Source organism: Hibiscus syriacus, unplaced genomic scaffold, assembly GCF_006381635.1.
Source record: "Hibiscus syriacus cultivar Baekdansim isolate YM2019G1 unplaced genomic scaffold, ASM638163v2 tig00117056_pilon, whole genome shotgun sequence".
Classification (NCBI taxonomy): domain Eukaryota; kingdom Viridiplantae; phylum Streptophyta; class Magnoliopsida; order Malvales; family Malvaceae; genus Hibiscus; species Hibiscus syriacus.
This window is the reverse complement of record NW_024063539.1, coordinates 5,972,145-5,997,634: the sequence shown is the minus strand read 5'-3', so window position 1 is coordinate 5,997,634 and position 25,490 is coordinate 5,972,145. Positions and strand designations below refer to the sequence as shown.

The following is a 25,490-nucleotide window of genomic DNA, read 5'->3' as shown; positions in this document are numbered from 1 at the left end:
GAAGCAACATGGGAGCGTGAAGAAGACATGAGGATTCAATACCCCCATCTCTTTGCGTAATGAAAATTCGAGGACGAATTTTCTTAAGGGGGAGATTTGTAACAACCTCAATATCGGGTTAGTGACTAAATTATAAAACTTCAGAATTTGGCGACTAAAGCAAAGTAATTGAATAGTATTGTAATTTGGTATAGGGTTAAATTGCAAGGAAGATGAAGTTGAAGGATAAAATAGTCATTTGTATGGAAAATAATTAAAGAAGAGATCTATTAGCTATACGTGGAAGAGATTGAAGAAAAACACAAGGTTCCAGAGTTCTATTATTCACTTCTTTCTCCACATGTGAAGAGGTCAAAACAAAGGTGATATTTCTTATGAGCTAATTGTTTGCTGGAATTTAAATTTTGTTCTGGTCATTAGACGCTAATTAAGTTTAAGGAAAGCTTAAGTTGCTTTAAAACAACAAGATGAAGAGTGTAGGAAGAATTAAAGGTTAAGAGTTCTTGAATGAAATTTTGAAATAGAGTTCGTAATTAGAATTGGAGGTTGAATTTGACTTGTCATCGACTTAATTAAGACATAAGAAGTGTTAGAATTAGATTTAGAACATGTTGGAATATGAGTGAGATTCTTGAATTTTATGTGGAGGATTGAATTTTGAAGTTTAAGAGATATTGAATGGGTATAAATTAGTTTAAGTAGGTGTATGCAAGTTAGGGATATTAAAGGAGGTGAAAGATGAAGAGTTGAGATGAAAAGAGAGTGAATTTCGTGCTTAAAATGGAATTTATGGGTTATGTGCATAGATGCATCTTCAATGTGTATCAATGCACTCTTAAATAAATAAACATTGAATGTAATTACCTTAAAATGAAAACATCGAATGTGGTTTATGTATCGATGCATAGATAGTGCATCGATGCACATATTAAGGGATGCATCGATACACTATAGAGTGCATCGATACATACCTTCATTAAGAGATGAAATTAGCATTTCTTTTAGTCTAAAAAGTGATAATTTAGAATATATCAATTAGTATACTGATATGTATCAATGTATTATTATGTAGATATAGAACGTAATCTTGTTCCGGAATAATCGAAGGATTAGAATCAAGTCAAAGCAAGGCTAAGGTGAGTGCATATCTCATATGAAATTGTATTGAGATAAGACTTGCGATGAGCCTATCTCTTATAGTTAAACTTATGATTTCACATTCATGTACATGCATATTTATATATGTATTAATGCTATAGTGCTTTCATGCATAATTTATTCATGCTTTAATATGAACTTATTTGAATGAATGCAATTATATGAGAATCCATTCAAGTATGGGAAATAATGAAAATGATCATGTGTACTCATATGAAGTGAATTATGTGTTTATGTGAAAAGTGATAGAAGATATATGAAAATGAGAATTGTATTATAATTAAGCCCATGTTACTTAATGTGAGAGCTGTAGGTATAATTGGCATGCCAAGAGTCGAGGGATTATCAGTGGTCATTCGGGACATAGTTGTCCTTTGGGATATAGTGGTCATTCGGGACAAATATTCAATGCCCCAGTGGGATTTTATTTGAGCTATGGTGACAGCATTGTGCACAACCTCAGTGTACTCGTGTACCTTATGTTCTCAATAACGTACATGGGCGATCCAAAGATAAATTAAAGTGAAACTAGCATAAGAATACAAGTTTTATATATGTGAATATTATCATCATATATGTTATAGTGTAATAGATACATGCAAGTTGAAATGTCATGATTAATGGTAAGAATGCATGTTCATGAATTCATTGTTATATATGTGTATACATATATTTATGTTATGCCTCACTAAGTCTGTGACTTAGCGTGTAAGTGATTTACACGTAGGTATGTAACACCCCAACCCGTACCCGACCCAAATACGAGTCCGAGATGTCACATTGACTTTTAAAAACGATTTCCTTTCAAAATAATCGAGCATTTTAATTTGTATTAAGAAAATACGACCATATATGGTTCACTCGTGTTTGTTATAAAATTTTGAGTTCAAAAATACGTATTCGTGAACAGTAAAAATACGGTATGAATAGTGAATAGTGAATAGTGCGATGAACAGTGGGGGTATCGATTCCCTGTAGCAGGGAATCGATTCCCCTTTAAGATACTGGAAAATTTTGTTCAAACTCGCGGTTACTGTTCATGCTAACATTATAAAAATTCCCATCTATGTTTCCAAATTTATTTAACAAAATAAATTGAATATTATTAATTACATATACTCATTAAAACATTACAAAACTCATTCGTATGACTTTTCAAAACCGATTAAAACTTATCAGATTTGATCATTTATTTACATGCCAACTACTATCTTTATTACAAAATACACATTATACATTTCTTTTCTGATCTGATCTATGGAAAGGAGAAACTGACCTGTTTTGAGTAACTTTTATCAACCGTCATCTTCTCGTAACCTACGCGTGAAACAATCACACGCTAAGTCGTTGACTTAGTGAGGTATATAAAATATATAAGAAAACCATATAACATTTTATCACTAATTTCTTTATATACTATATCAGCATATAAATATAAACTTCAAATCTCACTATTGCATAAATAATTACCAATCTCATATAACAAATACATTTCACTTAGGAATGCACACAATATCACATATGAATCTTGTAAATACTTTCAATGTCTTTTATAGGCCCATGTACATTACTGAGAACTTAAGGTATGCGAGTACTGTGAGGTTGTGCACTATGCTGTCACCACAGCTCATATAAATTTGCACCGTAGTGCCACGTAGAATTTTGTCCCGAAGGACCGCGTAGAAATGCACCGAAGTGCCACGTAGAATTGCACCGTAGTGCCATATAATATGTCCCTAAGGACCTCATATAAACTCCTTAAGAATCATATATATATATGCTAAGGATCAAACATGTGTCTCACAAGACCTCATACATGCTCCAAAGAATACATATACGTCCCGAAGGACCACGTAGAATTTGTCCCGAAGGACCGCGTAGACCCTCTACTCTTGGCATGCCAACTATACCTCTAGATCTCATGACACATATCATGGGCATTATTCTTTATATTATTTCATATATTCACATAAACACATAATTCACTTACACGTAGAACATTTCCATGTGATTCACATTCACACGTGCATATAATCACGTAGTTTACTTTCATGTAATACATGCCACTTTTCATATGAATTTATATTCATATATCACATAGCTTATACTTTGTTCTTATGTCTTCTCATAGACATATATTCTTTCTCACGTAGTCACATAGATTCATATCATATTACCTATATTATTTCTCATGTATTCATGTAAACATGCATGTCTTATTTTGTTCACATATGTTCATATATACATCATATAATCCTTTCCTAAAGTTCACACTCTATTTTCCCATATGGCATATCACATAAATCACATAGCACATATCATTTCATATAATCAAGTATACATACCTTTTATGTCATTCACATCATTATAATCACTAATCCATACACAACAACTATTGAAAATAGACTTATCACAAGTCCAATTCCTTATAATCCTATAAACTAAAATGCACTCATAAGAATCATACCAATCATATAACATTTTAGGAGTCCCTTCTTACCATAGTAACTCCGTCACTGGCTCATCGCGAACCAATGTTTTCCGATAGCATAAGTACAATTAAATTGCACTCACCTTAGCCTTGCTTGCTTTGATTCAATCCTAATCCTTTGATTATTCCAGAACTTGTTTAGGCTCAATATCTACATAAATATAACATTTCAAAACGACTATCAGAAGCCTAAACCTTAAATTTGATGTTAATAACTTAAGCCGGTTTAATAAACTAAATTTTCATTTTTCATTTAGGGGGAATCGATCCCCCCCCAGGGGGTATCGGTTCCCTTTGCATAATCTGGAAATTTTCGTTCCAACCCAGAAAATTACTGTTCATTACACGAAAATTCTCTATTTTCACTTCAATTCTTCATTTTTCATCCCCTTTCATATTCCTACCTCAAGTATACATACTTAAACTAATTTATATCTATTTATTTTATCTTAAACCTTAGAATTCTATTCTCCATATAGAATTCAATAATCATATCAAATTTTCCATGTTATCCAAACTTAATTGTAACACTTATAACTTCTTATTCTCATAGATGGCAAGTCAAATTCAACCTCCAAAATCATTTAAACATTTCTATTCAAAATTTCACTTCAAAACCCATTTTCTTTAATCTGTCATAACTCCTTTATCTTTTGAATTTAAGATAACTTAAGCTTTCCTTAAGCTTAATTATCATTTAATGATCAAAACCTAACCTTTAATTCAACAAATAATCAACAAAATCGAAAACTCACCTTTGCCTAGTCTTCCATGGTTGGAGAAGAAGAAGAAATGAAGAAGAAGATAAAATGCATTCATCTCACACGTTTTTATCTCCTATTAAAGGGGATCAAAATATCTTTAATGTCAATTGACCATTTTGCCCTTTAATTCATTGGATAATTACTAAAAACTTTCAAGAAATATCCTCAAATAAATCATTGAACTATTCAAGTATTCTACTTTTATCATCAAATTCTGAAATTTTACAATTTGGTCACTAACCCGTAGTTTGGGATGTTACAAGGTACCAGGAATCGGGAAGAATAAAAATAGGAGTGGCAAGAACATCAACACTGCTAGAAGATCAGTTCAGAAGTAACTGATAAAGTATGTATTTTGTTGTGTATAGTGTGTTGGCATATAAGAAAAATGTCAGTTATGAATGCTCTGATCGATTTTGGTTATTTTGGTCAATTTATGTAAATAAATTACATTTATTTTAAAGAAAGTTTTAAATTTTCCTTGAATTTTGTCAAGAGTCAAAGTTTGAAAAGTCAATGTGACACCCCAGACTCGTATTCGGGTCGGGTACGGGTTGAGGGTGTTACATGTAGAGTTAAGGGGTCTGCTAATGATGTAGTGCAAATTTCTTCTACTAGCAATGTGATTACAGGGGATGCAGTTGTAGAGGAGACTAACTCTGGCAAAGGAATTGTACTACCAGCTAACGGTTCTACACAGTATGACCTGTCTGGAATTGTTGGTGCACTTGAAATTAATGCTACTGTCGACCCATTACCTTATGGTGATAAAGGCTACAATGTAATTTTGGAAGAGGTAAAACAGTCTGGGAAGAATACTAAAATCAGTGCAGCTTCTGAGGGGTCTATAGGCTGCTCGGTCACTCAGGATAAACAGACTGATCAGCTTATTAATCCTCATACTAAGAGAGGTAGAGGAAGACCATCTAAAGAGGGGAAGGTTACTAGAGGTGCTTCTAAAAATAAATTTGAAATCCTTAACACTATTGACCCTGATAATGTACTGGGAATTTATGTTGCTGATTCTGGTAAAAAGCAAAGAGAGTCTTCTTTGGGTATGGAAAAGCTTGTTCAGGAGCTGAAATTGAAGAAGAAAGAGCACGTGGACAAGGTCAAATTTCTTGAGGAACGAAGGGGTGCTTCTTCATCTGTAAATGCTTCATGCTAATCTGCTTTTGGAATATTAGGGGATTTAACAGTCCCCTTAAGCAAAGTAAGATTCTGAACTGGGCTGTGAGGAGTCAGATAAGCATCATGTGTCTCCTGGAAACTAGAGTGAATGAGAATAACTCTATTTTTATTCTGTATAATAAATTTGCTGACTGGCAGTTCTGTTGCAATTACGATCATGCTAATAATGGCCGTATCTGGGTCCTTTGGTATGATAATGTAGTCTGTTCTGTTAGCTCTATTTTTTATCGGTGTATTACTCTCAAGGGCTGTTTTAGAGGTGTTGAATTCATTATGATAGCGGTGTATGGTGCAAATGATAGCACTACCCGTAGGCTTATTTGGACCCAGCTTAGCTCTATAGAGAATTCTATTGAAAATAGGGCTTAGTTAATTGGTGGTGACTTTAATGCCATCCTAAATATTGAGGATAGCTCTGCCCAAATTAATTATGGTACCATGACTGACATGACTAAATTTCAAAACTGTGTGGAAGACTTGGGGCTGATTGATCATCCTTACACAGGTCCATTGTTTACTTGGACCAATAAACAATATGACTCCTATCTTGCTCGCAAGCTGGATCGGGTTCTGGTCAATTCCAACTGGAATGAAGCTTTCCCTGCTTCTGATGTTGAGTTTCAGGCACATGGTGATTCTGACCACTGCCCATCACTAGTATGGTTGCATAAGGAAGCTCCTGTTACCAAGACCAAGCCATTCAAGTTCTTTAATTTCTGGGCTTTACACTCTGATTTTATGTCTACTGTTAAGAAATCCTGGCTAGATCCGGTTAATGCTAACTCTTTGCAGTCTCTCTACCTTAAGCTCAAAATGCTAAAAATATGCCTTAAAGAGCTTAATAGAAAACATTACAGTGACATCTCAGGGCAAGTTAGGGAGAAGAGAGAAATTGAAGATATTACAGCTTGCTAACCTTGATTCTAATACTGCTGGAAGAAACATTTCTGCTGAATTGGAAGTTGAAAATGATTTAAAAACCCTTGAGGAGGCTGAGAGGTTGTTTTATAAACAAAAAGCAAAAATTGACTGGATTAGGGAAGGTGACCAGGGTACCAAATTTTTCTACTCCATGGTTGCTACAAAAAGGAAAAACAACACTATTAGAGTTTTATATGATCCAAGTGGTGTCAGATTAGTTACCTTTGAAGACATGTCCAAAGAAGTGATTAGATTCTTTGTTAATCAACTTGGGGTGGCTGACTCTGAGGTAAATGGAAGTAATGTTAGCACCATAAAAGAATTACTTGGTTTCTCCCTTTCAAGTGAGGCAGTAGATAGTTTATGTAAGGATGTCTCTGCTATCGAGATCAATGAAGCTTTGTGGGGACAAGGGAATAACAAGTCTCCTGGGCCAGATGGTTATAATGTTTTTTTCTTCAAGAAGACCTGGTCGATTGTTGGTGAGGATTTCCTTGCAGCAGTAAGGTATTGCTTTGACCAATCATTTATGATTCCTTCATTAACTCAACAGTTGTTGTCCTTGTTCCTAAAATCCCCAATCCTAGCCTCGTCAAGTATTTTAGACCCATTTCATGTTGCACTGTTGTTTACAAGATCGTTACAAAAATTTTAGTCGACCGTCTCTCTTCTGTCTTCCCTAATATGATAACCATGAACCAAACTACTTTTGTGAAAGGGAGAAGTATAGTGGACAACACTCTTCTAGCCCAGGAAATTGTTAGGGGTTACTCAAGGAGGAGAGTCTCCCCTAGATGTGCCCTTAAAATAGACCTACAAAAGGCCTTTGATTCCTTAAACTGGGATTTTATTGATATGATTATGCATGCCATGGGTCTGCCTGAGAAGTTTATAGGCTGGACAAGAGCCAGTTATGCTAACCCTAGATACTCAATTGTCTTTAATGACAGCCTTGTGAGTTACTTTAAAGGTGCTAGATGTGTAAGACAGGGTGACCCACTTTCACCTTACATCTTTTTTTTAGCAATGAGCATCCTGTCAAACCTTCCTTAATATGGCTGTTGCAAAAGGATTCTTTAGTTATCACCCTAAATGCAAGAGAATTGGCTTAACTCACTTTTGCTTTGCGGATGATCTTCTAATCCTCTGTAAGGGGTCCATAGATTCTGTTATGGGTGTGCAGGCTGTGCTTGATCAATTCTACTCCATGTTAGGGTTGAAGTTGAATGCTAGCAAGTGTGAGATGTATGCTGCGGGTATTTCTGATGAGCAACTCAATGCCATTAAGAATTTCACTGGTTTCAAATTGGGTAGCCTCCCAATCAGATATTTGGGAGTCCCATTGATTACCAGGAAACTGTCAGTAAAAGTTTATCAAAGCCTTATAGATAAGCTTAAGGCAAAGCTAAATTCATGGGCCAACAAGCATCTTAGTTTCGCAGAAAGGCTGCAGTTTATTCGTTCTGTCCTGCTCAGTATCTCGAATTACTGGTGCAAGCAACTCATACTGCCTCAAGCTATTATCAGAAAAATCCTGCAATAGTGTTCCCGTTTTTTTTTGGAAAAGGACTGATACCCCTGCTAAAGGTGCCAGAGTCAGTTGGAGCAATGTGTGCCTGCTGAAATCTGAAGGTGGTTTGGGATTACATGATGTAGGGGTGTGGAACAAATCTTACACAGTCCAACTTATCAGGAAGCTTTTGGCTAGTTAGGGCTCCCCTTAGGTGGATTGGATGCACTCCTATGTTATTAGGAATGCTGACCTTTGGCAGATGGAGGTCCCTACGAATGCAAGTTAGATCTTCAAGTATTTGTTGAAAATCAGGCATGCGGTTGCGCATTTCTTCCTGGGCCAGACTCGTGATCTCAGCACGGGGAATATATGGGATAAGCTGCGCACCTCTGCTCCCAAGGTTGCTTGGAACCATTTGGTCTGGTTCCCTGGAATAATCCTTAAGCATAGCATTATTGTATGGATGGCCATACTAAACAGGTTATCCACTCGTGTTAGACTCTTGCGTATGGGAATAACCATTGAATCTGACAGATGTCTATTGTGTGGCAGCGAGGCAGAGTCAAGAGATCATATCTTCTTTAAATGACGATTTGCTAAGGACTTATGGGGTTTTATTCTGGAGCTATGCTGTATTTCTCGCGAAGTTGGCAGCTGGGATGGTGAATTGGCTTGGGCTTCTCTTCTGCTCAAGGGAAAATCCCTCATTGTGAGATTGCTCAAACTGGCTTGGTCTGGGTACGTTTACAACATATGGAAGGAGAGAAATAGCAGGTTGTATGGGAGCGGTGCTAGATCGAAGGATGCAGTGCTGGAAGACATTAAGGAGACCATACGAATCCGGCTGGAAGGTAAATGCTTCAACAAGGCAGACTCGTCCAGCATTGCCCTGTGTGTAAAGTGGGGTATTGTCTGAGTTGTTCTTGTCTTTTTGCTTTATCTGGTTAGCTGGTTAATGTGCTGTTTATAGCGTTCTATTGAGCTGTTTATTGTCCTTGTGTACTGTTGCAGATTTTCTACTTCTTTGGGTAATGGAAATTGAATTATCCAAAAAAAAAATCTCAAATGAAAAATAGTTAATAAAATAATTTTTTGCACATGGACAACTTTAAATATCTATCATAAAAATAAAATAATATTATCAAATATTTCTTTAATTTTTTATGGAATAAAATATTAATATATACTTTTTTAAATAGAAGCATCTGGTTTTATTAAAGGAAAAATACTCAAAATTACAATGAATATATGCTAAGGAATTGAATTTGAACCTCCCTTTGAGATCAACAGCCATGGATACTTTGTTTCATAAAAGATATTTGGAGATCAGAAGGTATACCTTTAATAATTTCTGTTTCTTCATATTTAGTGGTAATGTGATATCAACAACTAGGCAGATAACAAGCATAGCATTAGCCAAACCAGAGTGTTGGGCTGATTAGTTGAGCTGACCTTTGTCTTTGTTGAACCTGGTTCGGTTGGCTAAATAATGCGAAAGCAGAAGAAGTCGGTTTGACATGGTGTCTTGGTTTAATTGTCACAGAGAAAACTCTAAGAGAAGGGAAGCCTACTTAACATATGTTTCGAAAGGAATCCGCAAACGGCAAGACTGGGAAACGGTCATGAAGTATCAGCGGAGGAATGGATCATTGTTCAATTCACCATCTGCAACGGTAGCCGCTCTTTCTAACCTTCCGAATTTCGGTTGTCTTGGTTATCTCGCTGAACTCGTGGAGAAGTTTGAGAATGGAGGTTAGAATGCCAACATTACTTCACAATTTCTAATGCATTTTATAACATTATCTACTTCTAAACTACTGACAATCATGTTCATTTCAGTTCCCACAGTTCATCCATTTCATATTTACCCTCGACTATGTATGGTGAAGGCTCTGGAAAGTTTGGGAATTGGTCGGCATTTCAGGGAAGAAATTGCGAGTGTATTGGATGAAACATATCAGTAATGTTATTTTACAAACATAGGTAATGCATATAATCTATATTACCCAGACTCTACATTTTTTATATAATATTCATGTATGCTACATACATATTTATACATTTGAAAAATTGAATATAGTCGTGTTAGACACGTACTTGTATCCAACATTGATATTCTGGGTAACATAGATATAGTGTGTTTGGAAGGTTGTTTCATTGTAATAGGTTGACAGAGTCCAATGTTCAATCTGTAAAAAGAATGTATTAAAGAAACTTCACTTTAACTTCATTGATAGCATCTCAAACAGATGATGGCTGCAGGAGAATGAGATATTCTTGGATCCAATCACATGCGCAATGGCTTTTCGAATACTACGTGTACATGGTTATGATGTTTCGTCAGGTACTTTGATGCTTTTTCATGTTCCGATGATAAGGATAGAGTCCTAATAGTTAAAAGCTTTTTCATGGTCCTGATTTATGGGAGTAACGTTGTCCGTAAATATGGTAGACATCATATAGAAGTGCTTTCGAAATTATTCCATGATACCCCTTGAATGAAACAGGTGGGTTCGAGAAAAGCGATTGGACAAGCTGAAGTTTGCTAGGCAAAAACTGGCTTACTGTTCTCGGCAGCTGCAACCATGTGCTCCCCTGAATTATCTGATGCTCGCATATCATGGGCTAAAAATGGCGTGCTTTCTACTGTGGTCGATGACTTTTTCGATGTCGGAGGTTGTGAAGATGAACTGTTAAACATAATTCAATTGGTTGAAAAGTATGTTCTCATTTTTATTTAAACACTTACGGTGTATAATTTTCCTTACAAGAAACTGAAACACAGGCATGATTTAGACGCCAACATCCGTTGTTGTTCCGAGGAAGTTGAAATTATATTTTCAGCACTTCACAGTACGATTTCCGAGATCGGGAAGAAAGCAATCGCATGGCAAGGACGTAACGCGAAGACTCATGTTACCGAGATTGTAAGATGCAATCTTTATTTACTTTTCATATCAGATTCGAGTTTGAAGAAAATTCATATCAGGAGGGAGCTTATATGGATTATGTTTATGTTGCAGTGGCTGGATTTGCTTCAGTCTATGTGGCAGGAAGCTCAGTGGTTAAAGCAGATGGCGGTCCCAACTGTGAATAAATACATGACGAATGGTTATGTTTCGTTTGCCTTGGGACCGATCATCCTTCCGGCTCTCTATTTTATCGGGCCTAGAATTTCGGAGGATGTCGTTAAAAGCCACGAGTATAATCTTCTATATAAGCATGTAAGCACTTGCGGCCGTCTTCTCAATGATATTCACAGCTTTAAGGTACGACTTCTCTTAACACGGCTCTTCTCATTCAAATTGAAGTTCGGAAATATTTAGTACTCCATGTCTGATATGGCTGCAGAGGGAATCAATAGAGGGAAAATTGAATGCGGTATCTTTACACATGATTCACGGGACTGATTCCGAAACCAAAGACAATGTAACTCTAGAAATGAAGCATTTAATCGAGGGAAGGAGGAGAGAACTGCACCGATTAGTGTTGCAGCGAAACGGTAGCACCGTCCCGAGAGAATGCAAGGAGTTGTTATGGAACATGAGCAAAGTGTTGCATCTTTTTACGTGAAAGATGATGGTTTTACCTCGCATGAAATGGGGAATGTTTTGAATTAAGTAATAAACGAGCCTGTACTCCTCGATGAACTCTAACTAAGGTGAGGTCAGGGAAGCTATAGTTGTAGTATCTTCTTACAGCATATCTTTTAAGCCTAATGTCACGCCCTCAGAATTTCGACGCCCCAAACCGTCGGAATATCAGAGCCACAAAGCGTACAAACTCACAAAGGTTGGAACCAAGCCCTCAAGGCTTCGGATTGCGAAAGCTTTAAACACCAACGTGGCTACTCCGAGCCACAAGGTCGAACTATCGTGTGGAAGTGCTAACACGAAGGTGGCTACTCTTGGCCATCAAGATAGGCAACAAGAACAAAGAACTAAAGAACTCAGAAAGAATAGAGCAAATGCCTCAGAGCTTTATTACTCTCTCTCACAAAGAGAAGAATGAAATTGGGTGATTACAAATGAGGAGGAGAGCTCTCTATTTATAGTTGAGCTCCCTCTCAATCGATGGCCTAGATCGTTTTACATGAAGGGCTAGGATTGATTCCCACCTAACCCAATCCCTTAAATCAAGGAAATCCCACCTAACCTTATCCTTCTAGAATCCTCCAAAGAACGGGCTAGATCTGATGGTTCTGGGCAAGCCCAATAGTATGTATTATTCTCTTACAGATATCTGCACTCATGTCTCGGTTCGAATCCACGAGCCTCGACAACACTGCCCCCATCGCCCTCGTCGCTTTTCTCGGATGCCTCGGAATAGATCCTTCACGGACTTGTTAAGCATTCTCTAAGAATGGCTAAGTCTGGTGGTCACGGTAAGCCCGATACTCCGTATTGAACCTCTTGGTCGGACGCTTACACTAATGTCTCAGACCCAAGTTTCTAGCCCGTGACATTCTCCCCCACCGAACCTAACGACGCCCTCGTCGCTGCACTCGACGATCCTGGGCAATACTAACATGGATACTCTTCAGTGCCTTGGCTGGTTGCGGTCCTCCATACGAACTGCTTGCCTTGGCTTCTTACACATGTAACTTCCCGGTCTTTTGCGCCATACTTCACATCAACTTAGTTGCCTTTTGACGCCCCCACTTGCTCATGTCCCCCCATAAGGACTTGGCCTCCCATAATGGTTGTGCTTGCTTCGGCTCTTACCGCCAAGTGATAAAACGGGCTAACACGCCCACAAGTGCATCTCTATCGTAGGAACTCTTTCCTATAAGTCTTGATTTGCCTCGGTTTGGACCCTCTTGTCCCTTGCGGCAAAGTCTTGGATCCCATCCAAACTTTGTTTCTCCCGCGCTAAAAGTTAGGTCTTGCCCGACCTATACTTGCTTAAAACAGTAAATCAAACTCAAAATAACACTAGAATCGTGTCGAGATGTATCTTCCCCTCTGATTAGTTGGCATTTACTCAAATTTTGCGTCAACCCTTCTTGCTCCATGAAGTCTGACACTCCCCGCATTGAACCCTTGTCATTGGAGTTCTTTGCGTCATCATGCATCGGCACTTTCTCACGGCAAAGTCCGATGCTCCTTCTCGCATCTTCCCTTCTAACACGAAGGTTGGAGCTCGCTTCCCACTTTTGAAATGGGTAGTGTCTCCTGCACTTGGCTTCTACTCGCCTTGGCAGAGATGAACCGTATTGAGCCAAGTCTCAATGCCCCCTCGATCCTTGGTTTGTCCTCTTTTCCGGACAACTCGATCCTGGGCTCATCCGTCACCTTGGATGACTCGGCTCTCCTCGAGTAATCTCGCAATACTGCTGGCACCTCAAGTTTGCGCCCCCTCGTTTGCTCGGATTTTACCCTTGGCTTAGTGTCTGTGTCACTTGAACTAGTGCAGACATCTTCCCCAGATTTCCCATCTGGTTCATCATTGAGTGGACTTGCTCTGCCACTCGAGGAACAACCTTCCTCATCTTCTGACTTGCCTTTATCTCGGAATCTCTTGCCGCTACCCTCGACTTTTGGCTTGGATTTGGAAGTCTTGTTCTTCTTGACTCCAAACTCTTTAATGGACTCCGTGATTGTCAAGGCTTTAGACAGTCCCTTGACTTCCCTTTGCTCCAACACTTTCTTCGTCCACGGTTTCAATCCGAACATGAATGTGAAGAATGCATATTCTTCAGTCAAACTCGGGACGTTGACCATGAGTCTTCGAAATCAGCTCACATACTCTTTAAGTGTCCCCTTATGCCTGAGACGCCTCAACTTGGACCACGCCTCCATCCTGGCATAATGTGAGCGAACCTGCTGACTCTGCACCCTCGGCTTGATGGCATTATCACTTGCTATCGTACCGGGTCTTTTCCTATGCTCTACTGCTTTGACACCCGCAGTCTCGGCACGTCTCGATCCTGGGTGAACTACTTGACAGCTTGTAGTCGCACCATGCTTGCCCCTCAATTCGACTACTTTGGAACACGTAGCCTCATCAAGTCTTGCTCTTGACTTGATTGCTTGAACACCCGCAATCGCATCGAGCTTTCCCGTCGGTTCGTCCACCTCATCATCGACAGTCTTGCCTCGTTTTGAATCTTGCTTGGCCACATTGATCCCATCAATCGGACCAAGTTTTTCTCTTGACTTGGCAGTTTTACTCGTGCCTCCGCCAACTCTCGCTACTTCTCCTTTTCCCATTATCCTCATGATGGTTGTAAGGCAACGCTTCTCGGGACATCCTCTTATCAAGTGAGGACCATCACAGAAGTAGCATTTCAGCTTTTCCTTGTTCGCCTTCTTCTTTTCCCCGGACTTGGCCTTGCCATTCTTTCCCGATAGCTTTCCTTGGCCGCGAACAATCGATGGCTCAACTTGGCCACTCGAAGAGCTTTCTATACCATCTCCCCGCTGCACCTTTTCTCGGTCTCCCTCATTGTTGCCACTATTCCTGGGCATGGACCTGGATGACACATTGTTACTTGGACTGACATCAGCAAGCTCAGTTAGCGTTCCGGCTACAGCTATGGCTCCCGAAAGTCTCTGGGCATCACCTTGCTCTACCCCGAGCATCGCCCCTGGTCTGAGTCCTTCCAAGAAGGTCTTGAGCGCACCCCATTCACTCATTACTCCCTTGCACATGAGCAGCTCCCTCTTGAGCTCATTCACTTCGTTTCTCAAAGCCGTTACCTCAGTCTCTTGGGCATTCCTCCCTTGAACCATCTCCAACTCGTTGAGAATTCATTGCGTCTCGACCTTGAATCTGCCTTCCATGGACTCCAATCTATCAAGGCGGGACTCCACAACACCCTGGGTCTGCTTGGCCTCATCCTCGGCTTATTCAAGTCTACCGACCCTTTGTTCCCACGAAGTTAAAACTTATTCCATCTTGAAGAGCCTCCTTGCGTGGTCACCAAAACCATCCATCAAGTAAGCCCATTTCCCGTACATTGTGAGTTCATCTCCTTGTCCCTCATCAAGACTCTCCTCGTCTTCATGAGAGAACGTGTCTTGCTCGGACATGCCTTCGGCGTCACCCTTGAGCCTCTCTACCTCGAGAACTGGCCCCTCTCGGTGAGTTTTTGTTGCCTCAAGCATTCCTTGCGAACTTATCACGACATCCTCATGCTTGGACACTGACGATGCTCTCGAGCCCACCGAACTCTCTTCTTGTTTCCCACCATGGCTCTTCTCGCCTTTGCGTGCGGAAACTCCTTTTCTCTTGTGCCCCATCTCAATTATTAAAGTAAATTGATTGAAAGTAAGTAAAACAGAACTTACCCAGTTTCGCATCTTCTACCAAAACACCGTTGGAACGATCGTTGCTTGCCCACAACGACTCGCTCTGATACCACTTGTCACGCCCTCAGAATTTCGATGCCCTAAACCGTCAGAATATCAGAGTCAAGGTCTAATGGGTCGTGCGGCCTTAGACGCTTTAGACGCTCCTCGGTCTTCTCAGCGACTAAGTAAGCCTTACCCAAGCTAATTGAGCGTGCAAACTCACAAAGGTTGGAACCAAGCCCTCAAGGCTTCGGATTGCAGAGGCATTAAACACCAACGTGGCTACTCCGAGCCACAAGGTCGGACTATCGTGTGGAAGTGCTAATACGAAGGTGGCTACTCCTGGCCACCAAGATAGGCAACAAGAACAAAGAACTAAAGAACTCAGAAATAATAGAGCAAATGCCTCAGAGCTTTATTACTCTCTCTCACAAAGAGAATAATGGAATTGGGTTATTACAAATGAGGAGGAGAGCTCTCTATTTATAGTTGAGCTCCCTCTCAATCGATGGCCAAGATCGTTTTACATGAAGGGCTAGGATTGATTCCCACCTAACCCAATCCCTTAAATCAAGGAAATCCCACCTAACCTTATCCTTCTAGAATCCTCCAAGGAACGGGCCAGATCTGATGGTTCTGGGCAAGCCTAATAGTCTGTATTATTATCTTACAGATATCTGCACTCATGTCTCGGTTCGAATCCACGAGCCTCGATAACACTGCCCCCATCGCCCTCGTCGCTTTTCTCGGACACCTCGGAATAGATCCTTCACGGACTTGTTAAGCATTCTCCAAGAATGGCTAAGTCTGGTGGTCACGGTAAGCTCGATACTCCATATTGAACCTCTTGGTCGGACGCTTACACCAATGTCTCGGACCCAAATTTCTAGCCCGTGACACTAAGGTCAGACTTTGAATTCAAATGTCAATGTCAAGAACTAAAAGCAACAAATATACAGAATGTCTTGAAATATTTTCAATAAGAGTTATTAACATATATCTTGGTACCCTAACTTGATTTTAAGGTTTAATTTGGTATTTACGTTTTTCTTTTTGTCCAGTTAGGTATATGAACTAGGCTTTAAGATTCAATTTAGTATTTAAAGGTTTTTTTTAATCCAATAAGATACTTGAACTTGGCCTTTTTGTTTAAATTGGTTTGAGATTAAATTAGGTATTTGTATATAATCTTTCTTAATTATTGACAACGTAGTAGGATGTAGCTGTTTGAATTCAAGATCTTTTCGGAGAAAAACACCCCTTAACCATTGAGATCACTTAATTGGTTCATCATATGTAATTTTATATTGAATTATAATTTTTACATTTCAACAAAATAAATTTAATTATCATTTATTAAATTTATAAGATATATGAGTAACAAAAAGTTTTAAGCCCGTTTGGCCAAAACAGACATGCAAGCAGTCCCAAGGAGGAGCGAAACATAAACCCCAAGTTGAAGCGTAGCGTTGGATTGCAGCCTGAGGTTCATGAAATCGGCAGCAAGCAGATCAACAAGAGCCATGTAAACCAAAATCCCAGCTGAAGCTGAATTCAAAACTCCAACAATTAAAGCTGTTTGGGTGTTGTGTTTGTAGAAACTTGAAACTCCAATCCCTATTGCGATCCCCAATGGGGTGGTTAGGGAGAAAAAGGTCCCTATGATTGCCACCCACAATGACTTGAATTCTGCCTTCATTTCCATTTCCACCACCAAAATACAACTTTCAGTTATCATATCATGCATACCAAATTTCTAGTATCATTCAACTAGGATCAAATGTCGAGGAGGACTAAATTGTTTAATTTTAAAAAAACAATGATTTATCAAGTACTTAAATTTAAAAATTAGGGACAAGATCCAATTTAACTAAACTTTGTATAATAATGTATAGGGATTTAAATGAACAAAGTGTTCGTGAACCGTTCGCATAATATTTTTATTAAGCTAAAAAAGCGAGCATTAACAAAATTTTTCTGTTTATTTAATAAACAAATGAACATAAAGAGAGTGTGTTTGGTTTGTTTATGTTCACGAACAAACTTGTTTGAACCCGTTTATTCAATTTTTATTTTCCGTTAATTTTTTTACATTTTAAATACTGGTAATGATAGAGATTAATAATGGTAAACTTCAGAATTCAAACTATGAAACTTAAAGAGCTTAAGGATTAGTGTGTAATTTCATTTTTTTAGCTTGCAACTAAAAGGTTAAAAGAGAAGGTTGGTTGCCGAAGGGAACTCAAACATGTGCCCCTTGGCATTGGTTCAGCCATGCCCTTGCACTTTACCTAGGTCTTGACAAACACTAAATTAATAAGTTGGAATATATAAATAAATTTGTTTGTCAACTTTAAATAAATATATTTGTGAATATTAAACGAACCAAACACTAACACTTTATAAAAAAAAAGCAAATGAATTAATTTTATTCGTTCATGTCAGGTTCATTTACATACCTGAGATATGCAACCACCAAGTCCCATTCCTTCAAAGAACTGATGGAAAGACAAGGCTGCAACCAGTGGCCTTATAGTGTCAGCACTTTGAGAAGCACCCAAAGATATCCCAATAACCACCGAATGAACCACAATTCCCACTTCCAATACCTGAAAATCAGTGTATATATAACCATTTTTCTGAAGAATTGCATATCAGATCATAAAGGAAACAGTTAATTACTTGGGAAATGATATGTTGACGGATAAGCTGAGTTACAAGCAAGTCCTGATCAGATCTGGAATCTGCAGAGCCATGAGCATGACCATGAGTGGCATGTGTATGAATATGTACGTGACCCGCATGTTCTTCATCACCTGGATCAACTTGCTTATGGTTACTTGAATGTCGTCTCTTATAATACCCCGTCACAAATGCATCGATCATTAATGTCCCTATGGCCGACATCATTGCGATGAAACCCGAGAAAGGGAACTTTCCCCACAGACTAGTTTTAATGCACGGGGAAGTTAGTGTTTCGAATGCGTTGGGTAGGATGTGAACGAACCCGGTCGCGAGGATTCTACCGGCAGCAAATGACTTGATCATGAAGAACAGGTCGTTTTGGGGGCTTAATGGAGGGACTCGTGATCCCAACAATGGGAGGCTAACTCCGATAGCACCGGCGACGAGAATAGAAGCAATGGCACCGAGTTTATATCAAAGTGCTTCGGCTTTGTCTTGTCGGACATCATCATCATCACAAGTACATTCGCAAGAGACTGTTGCAGGGTAAAGGAGGAGCAGAAGAAGAGCAAAAAGATACAGGACTTTGAATGAACAAAGTTGCAAATGAGGCATTGGATTATGGTGTAGGCCAGCCTAGAAAGCTGAGATGATTTTATATGGAAACCCGAGGAATTTGCATGGCACAAACCTTGCAATTGATGGCCATTACAGGATAATTTAAAGCTGAAGGGAAAACCACTCAATAATCTAAAGAAAATCTCATGTATCCCTTTTGAGATTTATTTATTAAGTACATTTTAAATAAAATATAATTATACTCTTATTGTTATTTAATGTGTATTTTATTCATTTCCCTTTACTTTTAATTATAAAATAAAAATTATTCACTTTTAAAATTATATTTAGGTGCTATAAGATTAAATTCTACCTCACTTTAAGTGAAGTTAGGTATTTTAAAATTATATTTAATTTAACTATATCTAATATTGAGATAAGTGTATGTAATTAATTACTATAATGTTGAATTTGGGATTTGAATATGGAAGTGTTGGGACACATGAAAAGAAAAAAGGATAATGTTTTGGATGAATAATTGATATAGCCTTCTTGTTCTTCTCACCGTACTCCTCTTAGGGTTTGTTTTATGCTGTTGGGTGCTTTGTTTTGTTTCATGGGATAATGTCCTTATCATTACAGGGTCATTTTTTTTTATATAATTAAAACCAGTCTAGGGTTTGTAAAGGTGGAGACATTGAAGAAGATGACGATGGAATCGAGCAGTACAAGAAAGATGAAGACATAATGTCGGCTTTCAATTAAACCAAAGGACCAAAGCAAAGAGGCAACCTTGGAATGTCGACATTATTCACTAAAAGCTTTCAGTATTGCTTTCACGTCTTTCATTTCTTTAATTAATAATACTTCAAATGCATCAAATTACACGACTTCTTCCTTTTCAATTATTATTTGTTTTAAAGTACATATATGATAAAATATAATTAGTATAATGAAATTTAAATTAAAAAAATCAAATATGATAAAATTAAAATTTAAGATCTTAAAATGTTCAAAGTTTCGAATTGTAACCTAAATGTAAAGCTTTCATTGAAGGGGGGGGGAAGGGGGAAGAAGTTAACACCTATATGTGTTGATGCGGGAATAGTAAAAATAAAGTCAACTTTAGCATCGGTGGCAGTTGAAGTCGAGTGCTAATTTTGTTAGTGGAGTAATCTCGAAAATAGTTTTTTAAATTATCTACGCTTATTGCACTTTAAGGATCAATTTGATTAAAAATTATAAACACCGAGGACTAAAGTTATTTTACTCCAAATGCATCATCTAAGAAAAACTTTCTTCCTTAAACTGCAGACATAATGGCTTTTGTATTGTTCATGTCTTTCAACTGTTCATATGACAGACAGACACGTTTCTCATTATTAAAAATCCAATCTGCACTACCCAAAAAAAACTCTTGCAAACAAAGGATGCTGGATGGACGGTAAATTCAATTCCCGTCCGGTCCGGTTTCTCTAACGTCTTGTTCCGTTACGTGCCTGCATAAACCGTGTCATACTCAAAACCAGCTACTTCTTGAAAATAAAGTCCCTTCAACCGCTAAAATCCTAACGTTAAACTGTACAAACAGACCAGATTTCTCTATCAAAAACTCCTGGGACACACGCAAACCCGTAATGTAAAACAGTTTTCTATCAGGATCCTTTCCCACCAACTTCAACGCGTAACCGGAAAGAGTTCTATCCTGTGGCTTCCTTAATGGTGCATACCGTTACCATTCATGCACACACCGTTTAATGACCCGTTCAAACCATTGGAATAGTTCCCATTTTGATGAGCCTTGTAAGTTGCTTTTCCATTACTCATCCCACTTCCCACTGTTTTGCTGATATGGCTAGACTTGTTTAGAAGTGAATCCAACTGGCCACATGATGCTGCAATAAGTCCTGTAGATCGAAAAAAGATAATGGCGAACTTGATCTTCAAAGTCCAACTGATAATGTCGAACTTGATCTTCGAAGTTCAACTGATAATGCCGAACTTGATAAGAACAAAATTATGGCCATGCATGTACCTGAGAAAAGTGCAGATGGTTTTCCTGGTCTCGACTTGAACTCAGGATGGAACTGAACACCGATAAAAAATGGATGGCTTGGTAATTCAACAATCTATGCAGCCAACACAAAAGGCTCATAACCATCAGAACTAAATGCTATATATAAAAGTAGCAATTGGTCAAGTCAAAATATTGAGCACCTAAACTACAGGCTTTCTAGAAATAGCTGTACTGCTTTTCGCATTTAACTTACCTCCATCCGCCTATCACTTTCATCTCTGCCAACAAATGACATACCGGCAGCTTCAAGTTCTGATATCATATCAGGATTGACCTACACAGGATGAATTATCAACCTTACGAACTTGAAAACATACCATCTTCCCTAATATATAGAATCCCATGCATCATTAAACTACCTCGTATCTATGTCGATGCCGTTCATCAACAAAGGTTGCATCACCATACCTAGAACGGAAACAACTATTAAAGCGAAAGGAATAATATGCATAGAATATATGAACCCCTAAAGGGATTCAAGAATTGTGTTACATCTTATACAAGCATGCAAGGTTAAGAGAGTTGTGTTCTCACAACATGGCAGATTTGCAATCGGGAACCTTCAAATAAGTCCTCCTTGATCCCAGACGCATGGTTCCTCCCATATGAGTTTTTGAACCCTGTGACATAAACCAAAACATACTTCTTCACAAAATGGAACTAGGCAGGCAAGGCAATTTTCATTTTGGCTATAGTGATAAAATAAAACCTTGAAGTTTACCACTTTATAAACCCTCTACTTTTATTTGTATTCGAATAAGCCTCTATCCATAATTTGTACCCAAATAAATCCCTAAAATTTATACCTAAATAAACCTTTCACATTAAAGTAACATTTCATTTGAAATAAAGGCTTAGTCGGGTACAAACCAAAGGATAAAGACTTATTTGATACAATAAGAATATAAGGGCTTATAAGAAAGGTAAAGTTGATTAGGGATTTTTTAGTATTTTAGCATCCTTTTTGTCAAACATTATAGAAGGTTATATACCTCTGGCATAAATATGACACAAGGATTTGGTGTTTTTGGATCAAATTCAGCACTGTTCGCATTATGCAAACCTAGAACGGAACGTGCGTATTCTATGACTGCTATCTGCATTCCAAGGCAGATTCCCAGAAAAGGAACATTGCTTTCACGAGCGTACTTTGCAGCAAGAATCTTCCCTTGCACTCCCCTATCACCAAAACCTCCGGGAACTAAGATACCATCAGCACCCTGTAATTAGAGACCGTTTAGAGGATCTTCTCAAGGGAATATTTATGAAACAAGAGAGAACACAGAACATGAACCCAAAAAGAAAATAAATCATCATGGAGAAAAAGAAAAAGAACCTTCAAATGGTTCCATGCTGCTTTAAAAGTTTCAGGATCCTGAAAGGAGTAAATGCAGACATTGTAAGTAAACATGTACTTCATGAAGTAAAAGTGGCAAGATGATATCTTCTTTAGCAACAAAAAATTACAAGTCCCACCAAAATTCTGTGCAGCAAAAGTTTACAACAAACTTACCTCTTCAGCAGTAGTATCTTCAAGATGACTTGCTTCAACCCACTCAACAAGCAGCTTCTTGCGATGGTAAACAGATGCATGCAAAAGTGCCTATAGCAATAAACCCAAGTTATTAGAAACCATTTGTATCACATGCCTATTACCTTCTACCCCTTAAGGGTTTCTTTGACCCAACTGGAGATTTTGTAGGGAAGTATTGTGAAAGTAGAGTAGGAATAAAAGTTATTTACGAAGAAGCTAAACTAGAACTAGGAAAACTTAATGCAGAAATATTGTAGGACATAGAAAATAACAGGCTTCTTCACAAAAGTTTCAACAGCTTTTGAAAGCCAAACACCTTGCTTCTACCTTTGCAGTAGAAAAATGCTTCCAGAAATAGAGCCAAACAACCACTTATATCACATTGAAGGAATCATATAACAGAAAAGTGTGTTTAGGGAGATGAAGGCTGGGATTACCCACTGCACAAGTACCAAAGGCAAACAGAGCCTTAACTTATTGAAATGACTTAGTGATGGGGGTAGATGATGATAATAATAATAACAGGTGCTTTTCATATTTTTAAAAACTAACAAAGGTTTCACCTTTAAAACAGAGAGGTAAGAATCTTTAAGCCCAACATATTTGCCAACCATAGCAATTTTAACCTGCAATGTAAATGACAGCAAATAACATTATGATTTCACCATGTGCAAATAAATACAACTCATATTTATTGATGCTTGAGACCCACAGGATCATGGAGCATGTCATAAACTTTGGTCCTATCAGTCCACTCTGTTAAGTCAGGTTCCATTGCAGTGCTGCAATTCATAGACAAACAAATATGAATACCCAGAAAACTACAGCCTGATGCTGCAGGATAAAAAAGTACTCTCATCACAGCCAAGATACAAAAGAATCAGAAAGAGAGAAGGGAATAGCGGCAAACCCTAGAAGGTTCAGTTCTTTCAAGATTGCTTCATGTGCCTTTTGATCCTATTCATTACCGGGAGAGAAAAAAATAATTATAAATAAAAAAGGCATTCTACAGTCTAGTTTTGTCTGAGAAGTTAAACAACGATAGAGTTAATATAATAATAAATAAATCAAACTACTTACTCTAAGTAGTAAAGGAATGAGCCAGATATTTGGAACATCATAAAGAGTGACAATATTTTCTGCCTGAAATAACTCATTTTGCTTAATAACCATAATTACTGATCATAAAAATGCCAAAGAAAAATAGCATTCATATTGCATTACCGGCACATGGCAAAACTGAGAGAGCTTTTCCTTGACATTGTCATCAAGTGCCTACGCAAAAAAAAAAAAAAAAAGTGGGAACATTGATAAGAAATGCAAAGCTGCCACCAGCACATACAGTTGAAAAAGAGAAATGACGGTAAAACCTTTGTACTACGGCAGGCAAGAATATTTGGTGTCAAGCCAAGTCCTCTAAGTCCCCGAACACTATGCTGGGTGGGCTTTGTTTTCTGTTATTTTCAATTTGTGATAATGATATTTAGAAATAGCCACTCACCTTGTAAGCTGATTACATGCATCAAATTTCTCCAACTTTCATTCATAAACAAGTAAAACAAAAATATACATAAAAATATATACAGTCTTTAGGCATACCTGCTCACCAACAACATTGAGAACAGGCACAAGGCTGACGTGAACCAAACAGAAATTTCCAGGGCCTAAAGCAAGAAACATGAAGTGAAATTATGATCGCCAGTAGATCATGTAAGAGAAAATTCACATACACAAATCAGATAAGGAAGAACATAATATTCTTACCCACATGATATGAGAACTGACCAAGGGCCTCAATAAATGGCATAGATTCAATGTCACCTGGATCAAGAAAAGTTGTAAGAAGAAAAAAAGGGAAAAAACAATACATCAACTGTCGAGGGCGAAGTGAATATACCTATAGTTCCACCCAATTCAATGACACAAACATCGGCAGGACCTTCGTTTCCATCAACCGGTATCATGGCAGCACGTTCTATCCACTCTTGGATGGCATCTGTAATGTGAGGAACAACCTAGAGCGAACAAGAGACTTAAAATTAGGAAACCATAGATAACAATGCATGGTAGATTTTGTTGAGGAAACAGTGGAAAAGCTCAAAAAACAGACCTGGACAGTCTTGCCAAGATATTCTCCCTTTCTTTCCTTCTCAAGAACAGACTGAAAAAACACAAGGGACAAAGGGATTGAAGAGATAGTTCTTCAATTGAACGAGGAAGAAATGATGTAATGGAAAGACAATGAAATGCAAAAAGACCTGATAAATCTTGCCCGTTGTTATATTATTATCACGCGTTAATGTGATGTCTAGGAAACGCTCATAGTTTCCAAGGTCAAGGTCCACCTTCAATCAAATGCACAACACCATCATCATCATCATCGATTCGATAGAACACAGACGTAAAAGAGAAAAGGAAAAAGAGAATAACCTCGCCGCCATCATCAAGGACAAACACTTCACCATGCTCAAAAGGAGACATTGTACCCGCATCGGTGTTGAGATAAGGATCTACACACGATGATATTATAACAAGGATTGCGTAAAACAAATAAACGAGTTAAAAGAGAAACCATTGAAATTTGCATAAGGAGAAATACCAATCTTAATGGAAGTAACACGAAGACCACATGATTTAAGGAGAAGACCAATGCTACTTGCAGTCACCCCTTTCCCCAGACCACTCACCACACCTCCTGTAACCAACACGTACTTCATTTTCTTCTTATTTAAGCAACTGCAGCTAAAACAGAGGAAGATAAAAAAAGGATGATATACTTATGCAATAACTAGCCAGCCAGCCAACCAGCAGGGGGCTTTGCTACTGTGTTCTGAGAAAACCCATTAAAGCATTCGGAAGAAGATAAAAAAAAAGGAAAGAAAACAAACCTTCTTCTCCAGTCGTCAGCTGGTTGTCAACGGCCCAACGGTCTTCACAAAATAAAGTAAGAAAAAGCGCGAGCTTTACAGAATCAGAAACGTAATGAGAATGGGAAAGGCGGGAATGTATGGAATTGAAACTGAAAACCCAGAAACAGAGGGATAAATGATAATGAAAGCAATGGTAATATACCCTTTTCGTTCGTTGCTCGATCGCTCCCTCTCTTTTGCCCAAATACTTTTCAAGTTGAAGGCGGCGGGTGAATGACAGTGAGGGAAACAAAACAATACCCAAAACCCACAGCTCCCTTACCCTTTTTATTCTTTTATTTGCACAATTAAACAATCAATTAATTAATTAAAACGGTGCCTACTTTTTTTAAAGAGCTCAACAACCGGTTTAATTCTCGGATTAAGTTTATTT

The 25,490-nt window shown here is 38.3% G+C and overlaps 1 protein-coding gene and 2 pseudogenes across 2 annotated transcripts; 1 reads left to right on the top strand and 2 right to left on the bottom strand.

Annotated features, from left to right (window-relative positions):
- Nucleotides 1–9,290: 9,290 nt before the first annotated feature.
- Nucleotides 9,291–11,702, top strand: LOC120198451 (annotated as a pseudogene).
- A 5,020-nt stretch (nt 11,703–16,722) lies between these two features.
- LOC120197912 lies at nt 16,723–18,650 on the bottom strand (annotated as a pseudogene).
- A 1,206-nt stretch (nt 18,651–19,856) lies between these two features.
- On the bottom strand, nt 19,857–25,157 carry LOC120198302 (CTP synthase-like). Of its 2 annotated transcripts, none has more exons than XM_039199639.1 (22): nt 25,076–25,157; nt 24,787–24,929; nt 24,618–24,697; nt 24,446–24,532; nt 24,298–24,348; nt 24,085–24,202; nt 23,952–24,008; nt 23,787–23,851; nt 23,558–23,641; nt 23,412–23,462; nt 23,268–23,330; nt 23,098–23,144; nt 22,900–22,969; nt 22,751–22,828; nt 22,167–22,256; nt 21,990–22,028; nt 21,646–21,873; nt 21,188–21,273; nt 21,013–21,061; nt 20,847–20,927; nt 20,612–20,705; nt 19,857–20,483 (listed from the first exon to the last, which is right to left on the bottom strand). In XM_039199639.1, the coding sequence occupies exons 2-22, from the start codon at nt 24,902–24,904 to the stop codon at nt 20,293–20,295; spliced, it is 1,827 nt and encodes a 608-aa protein (XP_039055570.1). In that variant the 5' UTR covers nt 24,905–24,929; nt 25,076–25,157; the 3' UTR covers nt 19,857–20,292. The 2 variants fall into 2 exon arrangements, with proteins under 2 accessions (XP_039055570.1, XP_039055571.1); XM_039199640.1 differs by having other exon boundaries at nt 22,751–22,813; nt 25,076–25,150.
- Between the last annotated feature and the right edge of the window lie 333 nt (nt 25,158–25,490).

Coding starts and splice junctions, on each gene's coding strand:
- LOC120198302 (XM_039199639.1), bottom strand. CDS start 24,904: ATGAAGTACGTGTTGGTTACAGGAGGTGTGGTGAGTGGTCTGGGGAAA. Junction 24,203..24,297: donor ATCTTGGCAAGACTGTCCAG/GTCTGTTTTTTG, acceptor TGTTCGCTCTAG/GTTGTTCCTCACATTACAGA. Junction 20,484..20,611: donor ACCATCTGCACTTTTCTCAG/GTACATGCATGG, acceptor TTCGATCTACAG/GACTTATTGCAGCATCATGT.